General features: G+C 31.5%; 1 protein-coding gene and 1 pseudogene across 1 annotated transcript; both read left to right on the plus strand.

Annotated features, from left to right (window-relative positions):
* Positions 1-258: 258 nt before the first annotated feature.
* LOC145591659 (GDSL esterase/lipase 7-like) lies at positions 259-6,222 on the plus strand. Its single transcript, XM_081648171.1, has 5 exons — positions 259-499; positions 984-1,105; positions 4,363-4,608; positions 5,557-5,809; positions 6,008-6,222. Exons 1-5 carry the CDS (start codon positions 259-261, stop codon positions 6,220-6,222), a joined length of 1,077 nt encoding a protein of 358 aa, XP_081504297.1.
* Positions 6,223-7,452: 1,230 nt separating this feature from the next.
* On the plus strand, positions 7,453-9,727 carry LOC145590849 (GDSL esterase/lipase 7-like; annotated as a pseudogene).
* The last annotated feature ends 15,625 nt before the right edge of the window (positions 9,728-25,352 follow it).

Genomic DNA, 25,352 nt, shown 5'->3' on the forward strand with positions numbered 1-25,352 from the left:
TGACTTGCTTGCATGTCATGCTCTCAGGTCCAATTATCCTTCAACAAACTCAGCTTTATTATTTCATAATGGACTATATGATTGATGTATATACAATTATACACCATAATCATTAAACTAAACATTGACTTTCCTACATTAATATATAATAATTTATTTAATTAATAATGTACTTAATTTAGGTTATTTAGTTAGCTACTATCTACCTTTCTTCTTCTTAGGTACGAGAGTTTCCCCCCCCCCCCCCCCCAAAAAAAAATGGTGCAAGCAAAACATATTTGCTTTGTGTTGCTTTTGTCACAATTTTTGTGGTGTAATTATTGTACTTCAACACCTCTAGTACCGGCTTTGTATGTTTTTGGAGATTCAATATTTGATGGTGGAAATAACAATTGGTTGCCTACATTGGCCAAAGCAAACTACCTTCCTTATGGTCAAGATTTCCCCAAAGGCCCTACCGGAAGATTCAACAATGGCAAACTCCTTGTCGATTTTATAGGTACGTATGGTATTATTTGTGCTCACTTGAAATAGATTTAATGATCATCTTCCTATTTTACACTAGTACCATAGTATGGCGTAAGAGCATATATATAGAATTAGGGTGTTCATACTCTTTTTGTGCAATTTTGATGTCAAAGTATGTATAATTGTACATTTTTACTTGTATAATTTTGCGGAAGCTAGATCGAAAACCCAAGCTCTGATACCAGGCCATGTTAAACTACCAACTCAACCAAAAGATTTAGCTGATAGTTGAGGCCTAAGAATATGTTTTATACTCTATCATCTATATTTCTATAATCATTTCTATAACGCTAGCGTTATTTATGCTTTCTAGTCTATGCATGCTGTTTTATTATCTTTTACACGTATACATTGTTAATGATTTTATCATCATTATGCTCCAATTTTAGACTTGGTACGCGTACAAGTTTCTTATATATTACTAAGTTAATAATTTATTTCAATTTTTATTGTAGCCGAGTATCTTGGACTGCCATTCTCACCACCATATATAAAGCCATTGCGGGCAAATTCACTTACAGGGTATAATTATGCATCTGGTGCTTGTGGTATTTTACCGGAAACTGGAAAAGATATAGTAAGATACCTGTCAATTATATAACACTATTGCATTTTAATTTTTACATAGTGCTCTCAGACTCTAAATTAATTAGCTTACTCTACGATTTGGTTTAATTTGACAAAGGGAACTAAAAAAAAAAAAAAACCTAAAAAACAAAAGAAAATAGATCCCATTTGATGCAAAATGTTTAATTATAAGGGAAAAAAAAAATTGATTTTGTTTAATTTGATGCAAAATGTTTAATATAAGGAAAATAATTTTTCAATTTTTATTTCCATTTTCCATTATTATATGCATTGTCTACATAGTACATACACTTTACTATTGCTCTCATAGTCTCATTCATGCACGTTGCACGTACATAAAACGGCAAGAGTCTGTCTCATATTGATAACCAATTAACCACGGACTAAACATAATTAATGCATGCACGTTAATTTAATGGAAAGATTCATGTACTACATTAAACTTTAAGCCACGACATAATTCTTGTATTTGACACCGTCCATTTTAACTTTTGATTAATTTACACCGTTGATTTGTTGTCTTTATTATTAAAAAAAGAATTTGTTTCATGTACCCTTAAAGTTTTAAAAAATGCACTGTGTATCTCTAAAAACCTTTTAAATGTACCGCATACTCTTAAGTTCTATATAAATTTGCACCAAATATTGTTGATATGTGCATGATATCGCTCTTTCCTTTTGCATCGTATAGAAGAAAAAATTTCAAATTAATTCAGGTCTTTCAACTACTTCTTAGGGCATGTTTGGATTGGATTTAATACATTAAGGGGGTAATAAAAGCCAGTAATTAGAGGTGTTGTTGTAGAAGACATGGTGTTTACAAATGAAATAAGGTAATTGTGCCATGAGGAAAAGAGAGATAGTGGAATTATTACTCTCATAATAACATTAATAGTTACCTACCCTCCCTCTAATGTAACTATTACCCCCGAAATGAGGGTATTGATTCATCTTTCTTCACCTCACACCATACCATCACTATGTAATTTTCTTACAATCACGCCATCACTATATTCTTCTTCCCTTTCTTTAAAAAAAAAAAAAAAAAAAAAACCTTCTTCTTTCCTATTTTTACATTTATTTCACTTAGTTTGACTTTTATTACCCCCATCCAATTCTAATATTAATAATGTGGCCCTGTACGTACGTGGTGCCAACTATTTCCAAATCATTCGTGCAACAGACCGGCAAACAATCAAGAATAATCCCGATTTTGACGGCATGCATGTGAATATCTGATGAAATTCCACTGATGATTTTTTCAATATACGTTATAGGTAATCCAAATATATTTCCATTGATACAATGAGGTCTAACAACTTGACCAACCCTTGTGATACGAGGGATAGAAGTAAAGGTGGGCATCGTGTCGTGTCGGGCCATCGCGGGCCGTGCCATGCCAATTTTTGGCACACCCCATCCCATAGCACGGCACACGTGCCTAGCGGGTTGTGCCGGGCAGCGGACCGTCCTAGTTTTTTATTTATTTATTTTTAATATATATATATATATACTATGGTGGCGTGCCGGTGGGCGGCCCGTGCTCGTGCCTATTTTAAAAAAGTTTGTTCACGGCACGGCCCACTGTTCACACCTGGGCCGCCATGCTGCTGACGGCTCGTGCCGGCACGACTCATGTCCACCTTTAGATAGAAGTTGACAAAACAAAACATAAATAAATAAATAAATTCTATTGTGCTTAATTGTGGCCTTGTGGCACATGTGGATCTATAATTTCAAAATATTATCCGTCACTTTTAATATATATTGTTATTTGGTTACAGGTAATTTACTCGGGTGCAGGACTGCACGCCATGCACGGTGCACCTAAGTATATTATTTCATTTGTTTGCTTAATTTATCTTTATTATTAGGTGTATTTTATACTCGAAAATATATCTATACAATAGTTTTTAATTTGTTTATGTTAATTACTGTGCATTTAAGTGAATATAATAATTTTTAATTAATTTATATTTCTAATAATTTTTCTTTTGAGTTATGTTCCCCGTGAACCAACTCATTTTTCACGTGCATGAAACTTACAGAGTATACAAATACTACCTCAGTTTTTTTTTTTTTTTTTTAGTTAATACGTTTTGATTATAGCTATTCACACACTCCTCTTTGACCGTGTTTTGTGCTTTATATGTAAGGAAAAATATAGTCATATGTGATCTTGTTAGATTCGTCACGATATATAGTTCAATATATCAACTTTTTATAATTTTTGGTTATCGATAATTAAAAATATTAATGGTTAAATTTGTGCATTGACAAACATGACTAAAGAAACGTGTCAACTAAAAAGAAACGAAGGAAGTAATTAGTTATGTGGGCAAGTAAATTAAAACAGAAAGAGTAATTATTAATTCAACATTTCTTTTTTGAGATTAATTAACTAAGCGAAACAAAATTAAAATACGGGTTGGATTTATTTTTTAGGGTATATATATATATATATATATATATATATATATAAGTGTTTAGAGAGCCACAAGGGCGAGGGTGAGAATCGATCCCAGAATATCCTGGAATTGGGAAGGAAACTCTAACCACTTGAGCTATCCCTCACTCTCGACTAGGGTATATTTATGACTTTTCTGAAATTTTGGATACCTAAACCAACTGCATATAAATTCGAAATTAACTTGTATCTCAGACTCTCAGTACTCAGTAAGTCAGTAGTCAAGCTACCAAATGTTGCCTTGTGTCCTTGTTTCTGAATTCATTTTCCAATATTTATATTAGGATCTTGTTGACGAACGCCCCCGAGGCATTGGATAAGCATTTAAAATATTACCTAAAGTGGTATTAATTTGGGAAAGCATGACAAAATCACGCGTTGATCGGTGTAGTTAATGTGAATTTAATTTAATCTTTCTACTTTTAGCTAGCATATCCAATGCCCCGGGGGTGTTCGTTAACTTTTGCCTAAAATTATGAGTATTTTTAATCAATATTTTGGTTAATTTATTTTGGTCAATAATTTGGTTAATGATATTCAAAATGCATTATTTCACTTGGGATCCTTGGGAAAGAATGTTATAGATTTTGCCAAAACATATTTCATATTGTCTAGACATAATTAATGGATGGAATTTCTAAAGTTTGAGAATTCAACATGTGTAGATCGGTGTACTTAGTTTATGTATACTTATTCTTAATATATGAAAGTTATGTACCTATATGTGTTTATTACGCAGTATTTACCTTAATATGTTGAGACGGAGTACAAATTTGCAGGGTATATGCTTGGATTTGGATAGTCAAATGAAGTTGTTCGAAAGGACGGTGAGGAAACATTTATCTTCGAAATTGAAAACCCAAGCTCAGGTTTCCCAACACTTGGCTAAGTCTATATTCATGGTCTCCATGGGTAGTAATGATTTCCTCGGCAACTACTTTGGCAAGTCTTCTGAAACAAGGGAACGTTACAATCCTCAACAATTTATCCAACTTCTCATTGATGCATTATCACTAAATTTACAGGTGATCGTAGTATTTATTTTATGCAACTTAAAACAAAGTACAAATTGTTGAAACTTATTGTAGCCTACTTGTAAGTGTCGTCTCATATTAGAGGAAGAGAAGAGGTGGTTCCACTTTATAATGTACAAGAGTTACTTCTACTATTGCTAATTGGTTTTAGTATGGAATTTCCTAGGCCTTGTTTGTGAACCAAACTCTCCTCCTCCTCCTCCTTGTTCAGATTACCCAGACCTAAACATGGGCTTCGCGGCGGGCCGTGCCGTGCCGTGGACTGGGGTGTGCCAAAATTTGGCACGGCACGGCACGTGCCGAGCAGCAGGCCAACCCTTTTTTTTAAAAAAAAAATATATATGTATGTATATAAAAAAAACTTGATATATATTTTTTTTATGAACAACTTAAGTTTATATAAATAATGTTATTAATTTATGTTTATATTAATGTTAATATATTTTTTTAGAACAACTTTAATTTTAATTAAGTTTATATAAATAATTTATGTTTAAGTTTATATAAATAAACTTATTTATTTATTAATCAATTAAGTTTATTTAATTAAATAAGTTTATATAAATAACTTTAATTAAATAAGTTTATATAATGAAGGTGGGCATGGGCCGTGCCACGTGCCGGGCTGGTGGGCCGTGTCGGCGACCCACGAGCCGACAATCGGGCCGCCCGTCGTGTCCTTGCCAAATTTCAATTTTTTTTGTTCACAGTACGGCCCACAAATGGGTCGTCGTGCCGGGCCAAACCGGGCCCGTGCCACCCACGTGCCGGTACGGCCCATGTCCACCTTTATCCAGACCATTTCATATTATCTCGAAATTTAACACCAAAAGACGGAGGGAGTATATTTATTTGATATTTATTTTATACCTGCTCGTATACAACATACTAAGATTCAGCCTTCGAAATAAATTGACAATTTTTATAATTTTGATGCAGAAATTGTACAAGTTAGGAGCCAGAAAGGTGGTGGTGTTAGAGGTCGGACCACTTGGTTGCCTTGAATCTATGATTAAGCGTTTCAAGCCTGACGGAAGATGTGATGAAAATGTAAATCAAATAGTAATAAACTTCAACACTGAGCTAGATTTGACATTGAAGAAATTGAGTTCCACTCTTGAACATTCTCATTTCATACTTGGACATGCAAATTCGCTTGGTTATGATGCTATTATCAACCCCGGTAATCATGGTACGTATGCTACCTATATTCTAATCAATTTGCTTTAATACTATGCAATTTAAATACTCGTTTATCCCTTAACGTAATATCCATCCCTTGAAATATGTTATTTTTAGTACATTTTATACCTATTTTTTTTTTACCTTTCCTATATACATATTGTATAATCTATTGAATTGCGTGTGATATGACACATATATTTTACAGGGTTAAGCGATAGTAAAAATTCATGTTGTAAAACGTGGGGAAATGGCACATTGACATGCATCCCATTACTAGAAGCATGCCTAAATCCAAACAAACATTTCTTTTGGGACAGTAGTCATCCTACTGAAGCTGTCAACTCTCTCATTGCTTCTCAATGTATCAATGGCTCCTCCGTTTGTCTTCCCCTCAATATCCAGCAACTCGTTCAAGTGTAGACATATCAACAATTCTTTTTTGTACTGTTCTTTTTTGTATATCGATCTTTGACTTCTGAACTTATTTATCTGGTCTATAAAACGAAACTATGACAAATACTTGTACTTATGTACCCAATGATATTCAAAACTGATGAGTTTTACAATACAATCTCACAAGATCTAATATTTATTTCGAAGAAACCACTTTAATATAAAATATATATATATATATATATATATATATATATATATATATATATATATATATATATATATATAGTACGGAGTAATTAAGATACTCATTACTCCAAAGTCAGCAATCGCACGATTCAATCTGAATTTGCATTTAAATTAAAAGACATGTAATTATGTGGACTGATGATTTGATGAATGCAAAACTATTACAATAATCCCTTGGAAAGTGGAATGTAACATTTTCCAACCACTTTATCTCCTGTACTCTTTATTAATGATAAGGAAGATTCTAACTAGGTTGGACTAACTCTAAACCTTATCCGTTTATTAGCAATTGATATACTCCATGTATTTCGTATATGCAACCCACACCAAAAGTAAATTTACGTATATATGACTTGACATTATTTATGGATGATCGCTATTCGCTAGTGTTTATCCTATATATGATTCTATGAAGAATCAATAATCTCCGATGGTCTCACAATCACAACTCACAAGTATATGCATTGATAGTCTCTGCTTTAATTTGTCATGTGATACGGCCGTGTTCTAAATACGACATAGTCATGTCATTTTCCACGATTTCTTGTTAGATATACGAAAGAGTTAGCAATAATAAGCTCATATAAATTCAGATGGATCATGGAAAATTTAGTCCCTTTTATTTAGATAAATTCACAAATAAGTTCATTACAATAAAAATAGTGCTAGACTGCTAGGTAACCGCTCACCAATTGAATTAAAAATTAATTGAAAAGGTAAACCCAAAATATAATATATCAAGCATGGATCATCATATTCATTTTTTATACTGAACATTTATTGAAATTAAATGAAAGTATCATCGAAATCAGATTATGTAATATACTGTTTAATAAAAAATATAAAGGTTGCTAGTAATGCAAGCTACACTTGATTAATTTAATTGCATTTTTGCTCTATATAAAGGACTAAAATTCTAAAGTGAAAGTACCCATCAAGTTATCAATTCCTCACTTCTATTTCTTGTTCTTTGCTAATTACTTATAGTTAAATAATATTTTATGAAAAATGATAGCTTTAATTCTTTCCTTGTTGATTTTCTCCCCTATTTTCTCAAGTGAATGTAGTTCACAACCTCTTGCTCCTGCATTATTTGTCTTTGGAGATTCATTAACTGATGCTGGGAATAACAACTACTATTCCTGGGTTGCTAGGGCTAATTACCCGCCTTACGGTGTCAACTTTCCAAACGGCCTTATTACCGGAAGATTCTCCGATGGATAAACTATCGCGGATTTTATAGGTATTTGATTTTTTTTGCATACTTTCAAATATTTTATATACATAGGATAGTTTTTTATGATATGGATGGAGAACTCTGGTGACTAAATTTCAACCATCACGAAATTCAAACCTCAAACCTGTAGGATGTGAGGCAAGAAAACTACCAAATGAGTCCATATTTTGTTGGTGTATATATGATTGAATTATATACAGAGTATTTCGTATGACTAAGTTAACAAGATAGTCCATAATTATACGTAGACAAGTATAAATAAGTTGACTTTGATTTATGCAGAAATATTTACACCTCTATAAAAAAAAAAAAATAAATAAAAAAAAAAAAAGTCTACAATTCTACATTACCTTGACAAATGACAAACTTCACCGTACTTTGAGTTCGATGAGTGTACACAACGTATATTGCCTTCCTCAAAAATAAAATAAAAAAATAAAAAATCTTATATCAACATTATACTCAATCTATCATTTCTACCTTATGTGGTATCCTACTAAGAATTTGGTACATTATGTCATTGGGCGTACATAACATTTAATATTTGGTATGTTTTTTACGTGTAGCTGGCTATTTGGGATTGCCGAACCCACGAGCTTATCGTAAAATACGCAGGTCAAAAACAGGTTACACCTACGCATCAGCAGGATGTGGGATATTGCCAAAAACTGGGACTGGTTTGGTATGTAATGACACTTTCATTTTGAGAAATTTGCCAAACATATTTACCTATGAATTTTTCAGTTTATTTACTTATTTATTTACGGAGTATTTATTTATTATTTAGGGAAAATATGAATTTATATATTTAAATGAATTTGTAGTATTTAATATTGGTGATTGCAAATGCAGGGTTGTTTGAATTTCGATGGACAATTAGAGCTATTCCAGAAAACAATTAAAAATGAGTTGACATTCGAAAGCCCAACAGAGCTATCTCAATACTTGGGCAACTCTATATTCCTCATTTGGGCCGGAAGCAACGATTATCTCCTCAACTATTTTAGTGGGCTGAGCCCAGAATACTCTCCTGAAGAGTTTGCCCAAGCCCTTATCAATAGTTTATTAGAGAAGTTGAAGGTAACTTAAAACTATATACTATGAACGGAGTATTAAATCACAAATACAATGATAGAGTACATAAAATCAATTTGAATAGATTACCTAAATTAATTTTAGGCTTAATTATTAATTTAAGTTTTTCAGTTGAGTTGATTTTTTAACATGTTATCAAGAAAGGTTATGAGTATCAATTTCATCCACTCTCTCGTTGGTATGGTGGGGCCCATGTCTTTTAAGCCCAATGGACTTATTTTTACTGACACAATAAATAGTCAAACATGCGAGGAAAAAAAGAATCAACAAATGGTGTAACTATTTATTTAATAACAAATCTTATATTGTTATTTTTCTTAAATATTCGCAGTTCCTATATGAATTGGGAGCTAGAAAGGTAGTAGTGCTCGAGGTGGGTCCCCTTGGATGTCTACCAATATATCGTAAATCTGGTGGTTACAATGGAACTTGGTGTGATGTTGGTAAAAATATGAATGCAACAATGTTCAATGAACATCTTGCTCTAATGGTCCAATATTTGACTTCAACCTATCCAGACTCCCTCTACACTCTTGGGAAATTATATGATCTCACTAATGACGTGTTTCAAAATCCTGCAAATTACGGTATTTGAATTTTGTTATATTCATCTCAGTAAATGATTTTAAATTAATACATATCTTTCTATCCCATAATATAGTAGTGCCTGATTCTAATTTTATTTTATGGATATATGTAGGTATGACCAATGTTAGTCATTCGTGTTGCGTAACTGGAAAAGAATTTGGTCATCTACCCTGCTACCTAAATATGAAACCATGTGCAAACCCGGAAGAATACTTATTTTGGGATGGTGCTCAACCTACTCAAGCTAGCCACAGTATCTTGGCATCTGCTTGTTTCAATGGCTCTAATATATGTGTTCCCAACAATATCCAACAACTTGTTCAAGCACAAACTAATACTGCGTCTCTTTATAGTGCAGCATAATTATATTAGAATTTGATAGACCTTCAAAAAGTACTTAATTGAGGCAACAATGTGTGTTACTTTTCAAAAATAATTTCAATAAAAGATTTGTACTTGTAGTTTATAATTTATCTATGTCTCTGACATTATTTTTTATTTAACTTGTATTCGCTTTTTATATTCAACCTATATAAATTTAAGACATGAATAGAAAAATGGTTTATTTAAACCTTAAATCTGTATCTACACTTATATATTAAAGTAACCCCTATGATTATCCCTAAAGTACACTTGTCATCACCTCAGAAAACATTTTCCCGCCAAAAAAAATTGTTACCTTTTTTTTTTTTTTTGTTATTGAGATAAGTTTGTTAAATTTTGGCTTTAAATATAAGTAAGGGAATGATGCACAACAATAATAATTTAAATAAAATTAAAAAAATGCTAATTGAACGTCTACATACTAGTGATAAACAAACACTACTTTCTTCTATCCTTATTTTTTATCCTTACTCCACCCCATTTATCCCCTAAACAAACACCCTCTAATTTGCTCTTTAAAAACCCAAACACTTTATTCAAAACACTAATAAACTCGTATGGATCTAATGCGTCGTTCTTGTAACATATCTCTCAACAATAAAGATCAACTACTCGAATTATTTGGTTGTGTTTTCGCTGAAAAATCTGATCAATTTAAGTTGTTATTCTCTTCTGGAATTTCACCATAAGAGAAAAATCGGTTACTTGAGCTCGCACGAGCTTGAATTGATTGGGGCATTGTTAAGGAATTCCAAAATAAATCTTCGAAATCGGGTGCCTCAATCCACTGCATGCATTCTCATCGATACACATAGTTTTACCTAATTTGTTAATTTACAAATGATTTTAATATAATTTGTTTCATGTCTATTGAACTCATATAATATTAAATACTCTATTGGTCTAGAATTCATCAACCTAACCTAAAAAAATCTAATTTGATCTGAACTCTCAAAAAACACAGTTCTAAGTAATTCTTGTAGTTATGAACCATTCCCAAAAAATACAGATCTAAGTACGTAATGTTTGAAGTTAACTTCCATTAGGAACAAAAAAGTGTTTATAAGATCAAATATTATTGTAAATAACTTTAGTTGTTTAATTATTTTAATAATTATGTTTTGTTTTCAATATAGCATGTTTATCAATAGTTACTCAATAGTTTTTTTAACACACTTCAATCATAACATTAATAGACATAAAACTGCAAAAAATAAAGATCTGAGAAAAATTGCTTGATCACCGTACAATTCACAAGCAATCAAACTATTGTATTAATTGATTTTATGAAAAACTACAGTAAATAAATTGGAAAATAAAAAACAAAGAATGAATCTAACTATCCAATTGCAATTGGTTAAAGTAACAATTTGCCAAATTGCATATAGCATGCATTAGTTAGATTTTAAAATTATGTACATTAGATTGTCATGTTTACATAATTAGATTGATCATGTTAATGTTGTAATAATCAAGCACGCTGGGGCTGTCTAAATTTGTGATGTTAAGTTTGTAATAGGCTGATGAGAGTTATTGATTTAGTAGATCCTTCATCTTTAATAATAATATAATTACTTGAAAAAGGAAATTTCGTCTAAAACTACCCTAAATATAGAGTCATTTGTAAACAATTATCCGTTTTTTATTTGTGTAGAACTACCTGCAAGTTATGAAACGTTTGGTTAACTGATAGATCCTAATTTGTACACATTTTAGGTGCTTATCTATACTCAATTGCTTATATATTTAGAGGTCTAAGGTGTATTTTTACATTATTTGCTTAGGTTATGCTCTACTACTCTCCGTTTGTGTGTTTTGATGAATTTCATGTGATTTAGATGAAAACGGATTATGGTTGGCTAATTTTGATTATACTAATCATGGAGTATGATGCTACGTCCCTCAAGGATCTCATATCATGTCTTAGAGAGGAAATAAGGATAGAAAGAAGCAAAGGCGTTGATGAAAGACTTGACGAATACGAGTCTTGTCCACTATTTTGATTATAACTTTTTATATACAAATGATATTGGAGTGATTCAAATTAAATTGGAAAGTAGACTTCAAGAGCTTTCCAACGATATATTACACGCCTCAAACAAAGATGTGGAGCTCAAGTTATAATCTTTTTAAGACGAGCTATACGTGCAGCAACGACACGAACATGCCTCATGCTAGCACGTCCGTGCCTGTACGAATAAATCATCTTATTAGCGGATTATTTTCCTAATTCTATCCTAATTCCTAGCTTTATTATCCCAAGACTCCCATTAGTTCAAAACCCTAGTTTTCTCTCTAGTTTTATTTTATTAATTAAAGTATTTTTTTTTCTTTTTTTTTTCCTTTATGTTTATTTCTTTTATTATGTTAGAGTAGATTATTATTCTAGGGTTAGATTGAACCCTAGCCATGATTGATACTTGATTTGTTCTTTTAAATTCTCAGTTAATTAATTATATTGTTCATGCTTAATTGATTGTGCTTATGCCAATACTAGATAAGAGATAATTAGTATTGTTATTATTTCTTTGTTTTAATCACAACGAGAGATAGGTTTTAACAGATTTGAATAGATCAATTAAGGGTTTGAAGTTCATCACGAGAATAGTTGAATGAATGATTAGGAAGTTAGAGTAATGTGCTTAATGTCTCTAATTTGCATGATTCCATGAGAATATGCTTGATTGTGATTAGGGAAGCCAATTGATAACTCGAGAGAGACCTTTGGTACTATCTTGGGATTACTTTTCCTTGTGAACATATAATTAATTGATTGGGGTAAAAATTTGTCTTGTATTGATTATGCTAGTGGCGATACTTAATTCTAGATCTTTTTATTGTTATTTGATTCGTATTTGATATTTGAGTAGTCATAGTTATTTAATATGTTATTCTATCTCTTATTTGGTTTTGCCATAAGTAAAAGTTGATTGTTAAACAACCTTCTCTCTATGGGATCGACCCTGACTTACCCTACTACATAGTTAAGAGGATTAGTTAGGTATTATTTTTTTTAGGTGTGCGACCGTCGGGGAGACGGTATTGTTTTTACTCCTTGATAGTTTAGGTCCCGATCTTATGAGAAAACGTATCTAAACTCTTCCATGTATCTTATTTTTAAAAAAAATTAAAAACGATTCCACACCTGTTATTTGCATTTACAATTTTACATTGACTTTTGTTTTCAATTAAAAGCAACTTATATGAAGTCTTTTTTTTACAAGCTAGTTTATTAATCAAGGGATAAAATATCCATAGTTGTATAGGGAGAAATGACAGGCTTAAGTTGTATCACCTGGCTAAAAATAATTCCTAAGTTCCTCTAACTATGCAGATAGGGAAGAAGGACACAGGGAAACAAGTCTTCCTATTCCTAATTAATTAATATAATCTAAATTATTAAGCAACTAAATTATAGATATGATAAATTAAACTAAGGGAGATGAAAGTAGGGAGAAATCAATTAATAAAAGGCTAGGGTATAGGTTCACCAATAATTAATACTCCGGGGTAAAACATAAAAATCAATTATCAATGCATAAATTAATCAGATTATAAAGGGCTTTCGCTACGTATTATAATCACATAATTAACTTATCGGTATTAAATCGCATCTCTCGAATCTTTATTTAACCATTTATAAATTAACATGCCTATTGAAACTAAGCCTAAACATCAATTCTCATCTCTCGAATCTCGAATCAATATTGCATAACTCATACAATTAAACCTGCGCAAATCTAATTGCATAGCATTAAATCAATCAATAGAAAATTAACCCACAACATTAACAATCAACAATAATAAATCATCCTTTAAATCATCCCTTCATATTATTCATGGATCCCCAAGAACCCTAGAAATAAACTACTCGTGTATAATTAAAACTAAACTAATCAAAGCAATTAAAGAAAGCATGATTAAAAATAATAAGCAATTAAATAAAGTATAATAAAAACAATAATAATAATAATAATAATAATAATAATAATAATAAATTAATATGAAAGCAGTAAATTAAATAAAAGGAAAAGAAAGTTACGAAATCTAAGGCCCTGTTCTCTTCACCTCAAAAAAATAATATTAAATAAAAATAATTTCAATTCAGTAAAAATAAGTTCAGTTCAGTAAAAATAATTTCAATTCAGTAAAAATAAGTTCAGTTCGGTAAAATTCAGTTTTCTTAAAGAAGAATTATAATAGAAACTCAGTAAAAATAATTTCAGTTCAGCAAAAATAATTTCATTTCAGTAAAATTAATTTAAGTTCAGTAAAAATAATTTAAGTTCGGCAAATATAATTTTATTTCAGTAAAAATAATTTCAGTTCAGCAAAAATAAGATTAACAAAACGGGGCCTAATTTTGAAATCTAAAAGAATATTACTAAATAAACTAATCCAGGAACAAAAGCTAAAACTAAAAAACTAAAACTAATCTAAAAAGCTAAACTAACTGAACATCCCCCCACGTACTACTACTTCTTCCTTTTATAAAGAAAAGAAAGAATCCTAGCCTAACTAAAAGTCTAAGAAGATAAGATTAGAAACAGAAAACTTAAAATTATCTAAAGCTAATAAAACAAAAGTTATTGAAAAGATTAACTAATCTAAAACTTTAAAGCTGTTAAAAGATAGCTAAGCTCAAAACTCCTCCTGCTAATCAAGCTTCGTGAATTTAGGCCCAACTGGAGTACACTCGCCTGACCGTGCAAGGCCCTGCTTGTTCAAGCCCAGTAGACTTCACGCCCAGCAGCTTCTTTCTTCTTTGCTTGGATTTGCAAGCTCGGGCCCCTTCAAGCTTTTGGCTCAATTTCTTTCCTTGATTGGTCTATAATAATAACTTATAAAATCTTAGACCTTCTCATGTATCAAGTCCTTAATCACCGAACCAAATTTAATTAGCTCAACCTTAGGGTTTAAATATACGGTCATGAAATACGATCAAACTCCAATGTCTTCGTGAAACCTCACTCGGACAATGAAATCATCATACTTGTTCCACACTTCTACCCCAAACGAAACTAGCTTAGCAAAATTATGCGCGATACAATTCTCATCGTGTTTAACATGGGACCATACACTCGAATCAAATTAAGTACTTCAAGATAAAATATATATTAGCACCGAGTCAAGGTCGGAAAAGTAGATTGCTCCCTTTGAAAGACGGTTGATGACAAGTTGGCAATCGGATTCAATGATGGCATTATGTATTTATGTATCCCATATCTCTTCCCCAGTCTCCATGGGCGGACCCATGAAGGAACAAGGGGGGACGAATGTCCCCCCCCACTTTCAGGAAAAAAATAACAGAGGAAAAGGAAAAACAAAAAACTAGGAAAATAGTTATATACAATTGAGTGTAAGAAATAAATAAGAAGGTTGTCCTGGCTAAGTTGGTAGTGGGCTATAAATAATATGACAAGGGGCCCAATATGAGATTCACCTACATCAAGGGTTTGAATCCCCCTTGTAACATTTCTCCTTTTTTTTGGGTGTTTTATTTCAACCAAACCACTCGACTACTCACTTATTCCTATTTCTCAACCACAAAGGCACAACCACCACCCACGCGGCTACGAGTCCCGGACTGCCGCGCCACCGCCTCGCCAAGTAGGTTTTTCCTCTTTTTTTTCATATTTTTAAAACCCTATTTTACAAATTTTAAGTAATGTTTTTGTGAATTTATCAATTATCATTGTTCAATGGTTGTGAATTAGAGAGTTATTTGGTTAATTAGTTTGTGAAATGAATTTTTAGTGAATTGAATTATTAGGGTGAATTAGTATGGGTGATCAATTAATGAATGATTATTTGGTGACTTTCATTGAGAAAAAGTGTTTTTACAAGTTCCTGATGATGTCATTGATCGATTTCAAAGAATGAAGACTCGAAGGATATTTAGTAATATGTACCCGAAGTCCCAAATTGTATTTATAATATGGTCTTTTGGATTGAATATGTACTCAACTTTTTTTAATTGTATACCCGAACTTTGTTTTTTTAATAAATCTAATTAGCTAAATTGTCCCCCCACCGTCAAATTCCTAGGTCCGCCACTGCTAGTCTCAAGGCCATATCATCAGCTTTGGCTTCAGCAATTTCCATCGGCCATTAAGCACGCACTCTTCTTGTGGCTACAAAGATGACGTTCCCATCATTGTCTCTTGCGACTACACTCAATCCAATCCACCCTTCCACCGCCAGACAAGCATCTAGATTAATTTTAGTACTGCTAGCGTGGGAAGCCTTCCGATCCATTCCTTTGCGCTAGATGGTCGTTTTGGTTGAGACTCCACTTCCTCCCATTTTGCCATAGATGCACACCCACTATCCTCCCACAGTTACCGCACTCTAGCACACCCAAAATGCATGAAAGTCCGATTCCACCTCTGTTAGAGATATGAGATATTGGAAAATATATCATGACAAATTAGAGAGGAAATAGAATAGAATGGCTTTGTATTACTTGATTATTATTCATCAAAGGTTAGTATTTATATAAAACCTTAATATATATTTTCTAAAGAGAATTTCTCAACGGTAACCCCCAACTTTTGCTACGCACCAATGGTAACCTCCCCTTTTTTTTTATTATACAAAATGACCTTAGTTAAAAATTTCATCTCACTCATAACCTAATTTCATTAAATATTAACTATAGTTAGATTTATATTTTAAAAAAAAAAAGAAAAATTAAAAAAATTAACCCTAACCACCAAAAACCACCCACAAACTGCCCAACCACCACCTGCCCAGCCACCATCTCCCTTCCGGCACACCACCCCAAGTTCCTCCGATCGCCGGCGATGCTACCAGACTCCTACGACCGCCGGTGCGCCAACTCCACCTTAAACACCGCCAAGCCAAATTCCCAAATCCCCTGCCACATCCTCCTTCCCTCTCCTCCTTCTCACCGTCACCCCATTAGAGCACCGATCTCGGAACCCCGACCACCCCCACATCGCTGAACCCCAAACACGAATTGGATTTTGTAGATCGAACTAGGAGCGACCGCTTCAATGGAATTAGCGCTCGCTGTGAAGGGTACGGTCGATCTTGTGGTGGCTCTGATGTGGACTGAGTGCGATGGTGGATGTTGTGGTCAAATTGGAGGTGCGGTGGTTAATTCGGTGGCTAACGGTGGAGGTAGGGAGATGGGTTGGTCACGAGCTGTTGTGCGAGGGAGTTTTAGCCTGGGGTTCGGCGGTTTGGGTGTGAGGTCGGTGTTTCAGATGAGGGGGTTGGGTGGGATGTGGCTCCGATGAGGGTGGAGGTAGTGGTGTTGGCTAGATCTGGTGGGGATGAGGGTGGAAGTGGTGGTTTTTGTTTTTAGTTTTTTTTTTTTTCAAAGCTAATCATAGTTAGATTTTCTTAATTAATTAACTCTCATTAATGTCATATGTGAGATAAAGTTGTTAATTGGGGTCATTTTGTATAATTAAAAAAAGGGGAGGTTACCATTGGTGCGTAGCAAAAGTTGGGGGTTACCGTTGAGAAATTCCCTTTTCTAAATAATATCTTGACACAATAAACCTAAATATATTATTCTCTTAATGATATCTATGGAAAATATATCACACATATATTTTCCGATATCTCATATCTCTAACACCCTCCCGCAATCGTAAGGGCAGTAACACGAACGTTGCGATTGGAAATTCTTCACTTTGTTGAAGTCGATCGAGTTGCACTACTCTGTTGATGTCGACTTTATTTTATTTTTTATTTTTTATTTTTTATTTTTGAATGATGAGAATGTCATCTTTTCGAACCAATCAATCATCAAACAAGCAGGTTTGTCATTCTTTTCGAACCTGCAAAAAAAACATTACAACCAGAACGTCTCTTTTTCTCGAACGTACTCGTAATATTTTATTTGGTTTTTCCCGAGCAAAACCGAGATCCAAATAAATATTGGTTTTTCAGAGTAAACCACACTCAAAATATTTAAAACCCTTGTCTCACAGCACAAGGAGAACCAATATATACCTTATCTCATAGTACAAGGAGAACCTATATGTCGTGTCTCACGATACAAGAGAGCCGATTTTTTTTCAAATAAATAAATAAAAAAAAAATACTAGATTAATGCACCACAACATATCTCCTTCTTCAAGGATCAAAGACCTACGTACTAGGTACTAATCCACCAACAATAAACTCATCAAATTCTTAAAATAAAAAAAACTTGCACAGCGTGGCTAAAAGTTTATCCCACCGGTGGGTTTAATTTTTCAACCCACCGGCAAGGGGAAAATTTTTGTGAACGATCCCAAGAGTTAACCTACTTTTGATATCATGACAAATTAGAGATGAAATAGAATATAATAGAATAGAATAGAATGACTTTGTATTGCTTGATTATTATTAATCAATAGATTGAGTATTTATATTAAGCCTAAGCTCATAAGATAGGAAACAATCTTCCTAATAGATACTAGCCAAACCAAGATGTATTTTCTAAATAATATCTTGACATAAATAAACTTAAATATATTATTCTCTTAATGATATCTACTAAAAATATATCACACATATATATTTTCCGATATCTCATATCTCTAACAACCTCGCTACACCACGAGCACATAGGGGAATCAATCACGTGTCTATAATGGAGACCTCTTTATTTTTATTGCCATTAGATCGCGGGATATCACGTACGACTGTACGAGTACGATTACCAAGGATCCGTATCTACAAATTAAATGAAAAAATTATAAAAAAAAAGAAAAAACTCTAAATTTGGTGCACTAAGTACTAGGTGTATAATGCCTTTCCAGAAAAAAAAAAAAAAAAAAAAAAAAAAAAACTAGGTGTATAATAGAGCTAAGTAAAATCAAATCACTTAGCCAAAAAAAAGTAAAATCAACTCAACCCCCATGATATTAGAGGTCTAATTAGAGGGATGTACAATTCCATTCAATTGACAATGTTTTTGTTTTTAATCAACTTCTCTCCCGATTCTAAAGAGTCCTAAGATTGATTCTCATTATCCGTACTTGTGATTTGTGAACAAAAAAAAAATGTCCCTCTTACTATTGACTTATTAAAAGTTAATCAAGAAAACTCTAACAAGATTTCACATAACTATATACAAATATTAATACATTATACTATCTTTAGATGTAAACTAGGTTAGTGCCCGTGCAACGCACGTATTTAACAAAAAAAATTAATTTTGTGTAAATTAAAGCTATATAGTATTAAAATAGTTTTAAAATCCATACGTACAAAAATAATAACAATGTTTGTAGGAAGAGGAAAAGAAAAACAAACAAAATAGGATATGATAGGATAAGATGAGATTAGATTGAGGAAAGAAATTTTAGCTGATAGTCAAAGCAATCTTGTAATTTTTGGGGGAAAAGAAAATAGTTACATCAGTTTATTTTTCCCAACACAATATAAAATGCATCTCGTTAAATAAAAAGCATGATTAACAAAAAAAAAATATATGCTCAAATAAGAAATCATATTATACAAATATTCTTTTAAAAGATTTTGGCAAGAAAAGATACGAATTATAATATATTTAGAATAAAATTTTAGTTAATTGTATACATAGAAGATATAATAAAACCAATTACAAATCATATTATATAAATATTTTCTAAAACGTTTTTGGAAAGAGAAGAGAGAGGATGGCTTTGGACTATTGGAAGGAAAATAACAGCACCAAGAAATGACACATGTCATTCCTGGTGTCTGTTTTAGTATTATGTTATTGATAATTATCAAAGATTGTTAAAATAGTATTCAATATAAAATATTATCTTGGGTTTACACGGTGATTTGGGCTTAAGTAATTTAGGCCATAAACCCACCAATGTGTATGTAAGAGTGATTGTTAATGCCTACATCCCCCTCTAAGTAACAATGCCTACATCCCCTCCCCTAAATTACTATAATAACCCTTATAAAGAAACCCATTAACCAAGTAGTAAAGAGTAACTGCTACTACACTACCCCAATACAAAAATATAAAACTAAAAAACTAAAAATCCATCATTTTCTCTTTCTTCATCTGTCATTTTCTCTCTCAATTTTTGCTTTTGAAATTGCTCAATTCTGAAGAAAAATCTATAAATTTGTTACAATATAAAAAACAATGAGTGATATACGAGAGGAAATTGCACTAGCTAGCGATAGTCAACCGTAAGTCTATTTGATTATATTTTACGATCAAAATTGAGTACAATAATCAAGAAAAATGTGTGATATAAGAGATGAAATTCCGCTAGAATTTGCAAAACAACAACGAAAAATGACGATTTTGGAGACATGTAAGTGCCATTTACTTGATTTGCAAGAGTTTATTTGATTAGTCACTTACAGTATGGAGTTATGTAATTGTTAATTGATTTATTTATTTTTTTTAAAAAAAAAAATTGTTTATGAACTGAGATGACGATTATATTCTTATTCAATCATGAGTAGATACGGTACAAAAAGAGCATTAATCTAATTAAATCTCATGTAGTTGATCCTCAACTTTTAAAAGCTATAATAACATCAAGTAGTCGGTTCTGTTGAAAAAGATGTGTCTGCAATTGCAAGGTATAATGATCACTTATAATAGACGATATGTTCATTTTTACATGATGTTATTCTTGAAATTCTTTTGGTATATATTTATGTTTATGGTTGTTCATTTAAGTATACAAAAATGTTCATTTGAATAACACTTTTGAAAATAGAGTTTAATTGTCCCTTTTTTTCTTTTTGAAAGAGAGTTTAATTGTCCTTATTTTATGGTTAATTTGATCTATATTTAAGTAGGATTATAAATGTAAAGTTAGTTCGTAGTAAAAATTATTTTTTTATAAATGTTCATTTTCATTTACATAGATGTTCATTTATATATTAGTAAGGGGTCATTCACATATTAATAGACGATCTTCAGAGTTCTAGTAATGTCTATTTTTGGCCAATTTCTTCACATATTTTTTTATAGGTATAATTAATTTAGCTCTTAGTGAAAACTATTTTTGATGCTCGTTTGAGTTTTAACACTTGTTCACATTCATGTTCATATTGAAAGGTGTTCATTTACATTTTAATAATTGTTCATTTTCATATTGAACTGTATATGATCATTTTCTAATAATGGGTTCATATTTGTATGCGTAAATGTTTATTAATGTTTTAAAATTTTGATCTCTTATTACACATGCCCTATCATTATATAAGAAAGTAGAAGATATCGATGTATATATTGAGAAAATATATGAATCAAAAACAGCACACAAGCTATTATAACGCTAGGAAAAGGATATAACATAACAATGAACAAAGATGATTTTATATTCTGTTATTTATACGAAATGTATTAAATGACAATGTCATTTTGTAAGATGCATATATGTACATCTCAAAAGTTTAAAATTTTCACTTTTAATTACAAACTAATATGTGTATTAGTATATATAGATTTGGTAATTGACGTTCATTTTTATTTTGATATTATGTTTATATTTACAATAATATATGTTCATTTACATATTGGTAAATGTTTTATTCACACACACACACACATATGCACATAATTATTTTGATAGATGTTTATTTAAATTTTATTAAATGTTCAATTGCACATTAAAAGTAGTTCATTCAAGTTTAACACTTGCTCATTTTTTATATTGTAAAATGTTCTTTTAATATTAATACCACACATAAAATATAAGAGACTTATGTTCATTTTAATAGACAAATTTTGACATTTTGGAAGCTAAATAAATGCTTATTTCCTATTTATGAATTTCATTCTAATATTGATAGCTAGATGATACAAAAGATCTTGAGTATGCATTTGATATTTCTAATATTGATTTATCTTCCTTATGAAAAGTAAACAAGTCGTTAATGATCAATAATACAAAATCCAATGCTCATATTAGAAAAGCAATATGTTCATAAGCAAATACCTAAATGTTCACACCGACTTCGTGTTAGTCTTTCAACTACCCAACCAATAATGTTCACTTTTCATGTTTATGAAATAATTACATGTAATAGTATAGCTGTATGGAAATGTGTTATTACTGTAATTAAAATGAATTTATTTTATATTGGAAATTATTTTGTAACAACGTTTTATTTATATAAATACAATTCTAAGACGTATGTATTTGCATACATCCTACTATAAAACTTATACATAGCTCTTGAAATGAACATTTGATGGTACAAAAATGAATATTTGTTGAAATAAGAACAAACAAAAATGAACATTGGATGATGCAATACTTCTAATAATAAAAATGATTTGAACGCACCAGTCCTTATAAATAAATTTTCTCTCATATTTATTTATAAAAAATTCTTAAAATTCAATTCAAAAAATATATTAATTTGAACAAAAACTCCTTATTATAAAAATGAACATCTAATGGTTCATAAATGAACATTTACCGATACAAAAATGAACATGTTATATAAAATTTACAGAAAAATCATAAATGAAAAGGGGCGGGGGCGGGGCACGCGCGTAGGGTGTGGGGGTGTAGGTAGTGTTCCCTGCCGTGGGGTGTAGGTAAAAATTTGTAGTGTCAATTTGGGTGGGTATGTTGTTTTAGGGGAAGATTCGAACCAATAATCTATTTTACACGGACCTTCATTTTTGGAGAGTTATACAGTCCTGACGTTAGCTAAGAATTCTCATAACTGAAAAATATGTTTAACAACATACGAATAACATACGAATAATTCGAGTAACGAACTTGTATCAGAATACAAGGGATAGTTTTGTCAGATTACAAGGAAATGTAATTGACATCGAGCAAAGGTCTGAAGAAGATTTTATCCATTTAAATTCTTAGGAAATTGTTTCGTCCCTTAGGGTAAGGCATACCAATTTTGGGCAGTCTCCGTCATCTCAGCAATATTCATAGACTTTTAATACTAGTATATCAATTTTGAGTAGTCTCCGTCATCTCAGCAATATTTCATAGACTTTTAATTATATGTTCAAAAAAGACCCTTATCACATGAAGCATCATCACTAACTTCTCCCATTCTATCAATGGTCTCATCGCATGTTTAAATGTAAGTTGGTAAACCTTATTTGCGTTGTCCGCAGTAGTTGTAATAACTTAAAGGTAAATGTCGTGAATGACCTTAGTTGGTGTTATATAACGTCTTTTTATGCCTATAGTAACTTATGTTACTTTACTTTCCTTTTGTTTATTGTAAATTCAGTTTAATTCGTGTAATTTCGTTCGTTTTTAAGATAAATAAAAAATTCCAAAACAAAACTTATAATCAATTGATACTCTACAAGCTTTGGTGTATGAAAATAATATTTGAGAAATTGAAGGATAAAGGAAAACTAATACTCCGTACTTTTTAAAACAAGTTTACTTAAAACTCTTATAAAGCCCGCCCTACCCTATAATCTATGACTAGATTAGTCTCATGTGATGCACGATATTAGAAATTTCTTTGAAACATGGAGTATATATTGTATGTACTCATATTACTTAATTACCTCATATAAGAAACATAGAGTATGCATTGGGTACAAATAGTTGGTGAAATTAAATAAATTAAAGAGTGTAGATAAATTGAGAGGAGGTGAAATTAAAATTTTAAATATAATGACATCATATTTTATTTAGGCGGGAAAAATTTTCTTGTAAAGCTGCCATGTGGAGTATATGATGTCAGCGGTTGCTACTTTAGTTATATTTATAGATAATTAATATTAAAGTAACAAACGCTGACATCATCACTTTCCCCATATTGTACACGTGTCAGCCTTTCTTTCAATTTTTTCCTGCCTAAACTTTTTTTCTTCCAATTTTCTTTATTAATTTTTATTTTTTTTTGGAAAAACTAAATATTAACTGTAAAACAATACATTACCTTAAGTTATCGTCTAATTACAAAGTCTTTTGATTATATTATTTTATTTTTTGTAGTTTTGTGTATGTTAATGCAAAGATTTTACATATTTTGAGTGATAATATGACTTGAAAAATGTACACAATTATAATTTTTACTAGGTTAGGTTCCGTGCCATGCACGGTATATCTTAATTTTTATCATTAAATTAGTACTATATTTAATAAAATATTAATATCAAGTGAAAGAGTTGTTTAGTTCTTTAGTCGAATGAGTATATTAAAATTATGTCGAACTACTGATTTTTAAAACGGTCGGTAATTAGCAACCGTGTTATAAATCGTTTGCTAATATTTTATTTTACCGACTGATTTGATGCCCGTCATTTTAAATTTTCAAAGACAAAATTGATGTATCCTTTTTATTTCTTACTATTATCAATCAAAGAAGTATTTACAAATTATATATATATGCTTTTTTTTTTTCCTAATTCAGTAATTATTCTTGTCAAGTATATGAAGATTATATTCTTAAAAAAAATTCTCAAAGATTGCGTTTTAAGAAATAATTACTCCCCCCGTTTTTAAATACTTGCTCCACTTTCCTTTTCCGGCCGTTTTTAAATACTTGCTCCATTTCCTTTTTTGGGAAGCTTTTACAATATTTAATTCATTTCTCATACTTAGTGGACCCAACATAATACTCTCTCTCCTCCTATTCTTCCACTACTTTTGCTTTTTACAATTTTTTATTTTCTCAACTATCCCACTATCTCCATATTTTATTACTTTCTCCGATTTCTCCAAACTCCGCGCATGGAGAAATGGAGCAAGTATTTAAAAACAGAGGGAGTATATGTTAATGGTGCCAAAACACAGACCTTTAGTAGTTGCGAATCCATCTATAGAATGTAAAATATCTTTATTTATTTTATACAGCTAACTATGAAAATTATTAGTGTAGACACCCAAATGTGTCTCCCCAAAACCAAACCCAGTGATGAATACCTTTCACGTCATTTGATTATTGAACAAGGTGAAATGTGAAAAGTCTTGTGATGCGGTTGTTTTTATTAAAATATCTCTCTTTCTGTTTTTGAAAATATTTCTTTTTACACTCTATTTATGAAAATAACCAGTCCAATTTAGGTTGGTCCATGATAAGGGTCCAATAATAGTGTAGTTGGATTGGGCTCGAAAAGAGCTTTCCAACGATATATTATAAGCCCAATTCCGATGAATAATGAGGAAGTTATGGCCTAAATACTAAATTGGACTCGAAATGATTTTTATATGCGGCTCAATGATCTAGAGGAGGGCCTATTAATTATTATTCCTAAAGTTATTAGGATTGACTTTAATCTTCTAGAATAATCTAGAAGGTTCTTTTAAATTCTAATGATATTAGGATTGATAATTATATTTTTAAAGAGTTTTATTTGGAATAAAATAAGTGTTTTATGATAAATCCGATTTTAATTTGATAAACACGAAATTTGCTGCTTAATCATATTAAGAAGAGGATTCCGCGTACAAAGCGCGTTTTATCTTTTAATTAGCGCCAAGCGACAGAGTTTGTCACCAGACGACAGATGCTTGCGCTAATGTATGTCACCGAGCGCTAATCCTGTCGCCTGGCGCTGATGTCTGTCGCCTGGCGACAGATGCCAGTTTTATTCCGTATAGAACTTGAAGTATTTTCTATCGTTTTCGGACTATTTTCTCTATAAATAGGGTCCTTGACCCCTGTTTTTAATCAT

Source organism: Chenopodium album, chromosome 18, assembly GCF_948465745.1.
Source record: "Chenopodium album chromosome 18, dcCheAlbu1.1, whole genome shotgun sequence".
Lineage (NCBI taxonomy): Eukaryota > Viridiplantae > Streptophyta > Magnoliopsida > Caryophyllales > Amaranthaceae > Chenopodium > Chenopodium album.

What these genes read in the sequence shown, in the direction of transcription:
- LOC145591659 (XM_081648171.1), top strand. Translation starts at nt 259, where the DNA reads ATGGTGCAAGCAAAACATATTTGCTTTGTGTTGCTTTTGTCACAATTT. An exon ending in CATTATCACTAAATTTACAG is followed by an intron (nt 4,609 to 5,556) that starts GTGATCGTAGTA and finishes ATTTTGATGCAG; the next exon opens with AAATTGTACAAGTTAGGAGC. An exon ending in TATCAACCCCGGTAATCATG is followed by an intron (nt 5,810 to 6,007) that starts GTACGTATGCTA and finishes TATATTTTACAG; the next exon opens with GGTTAAGCGATAGTAAAAAT.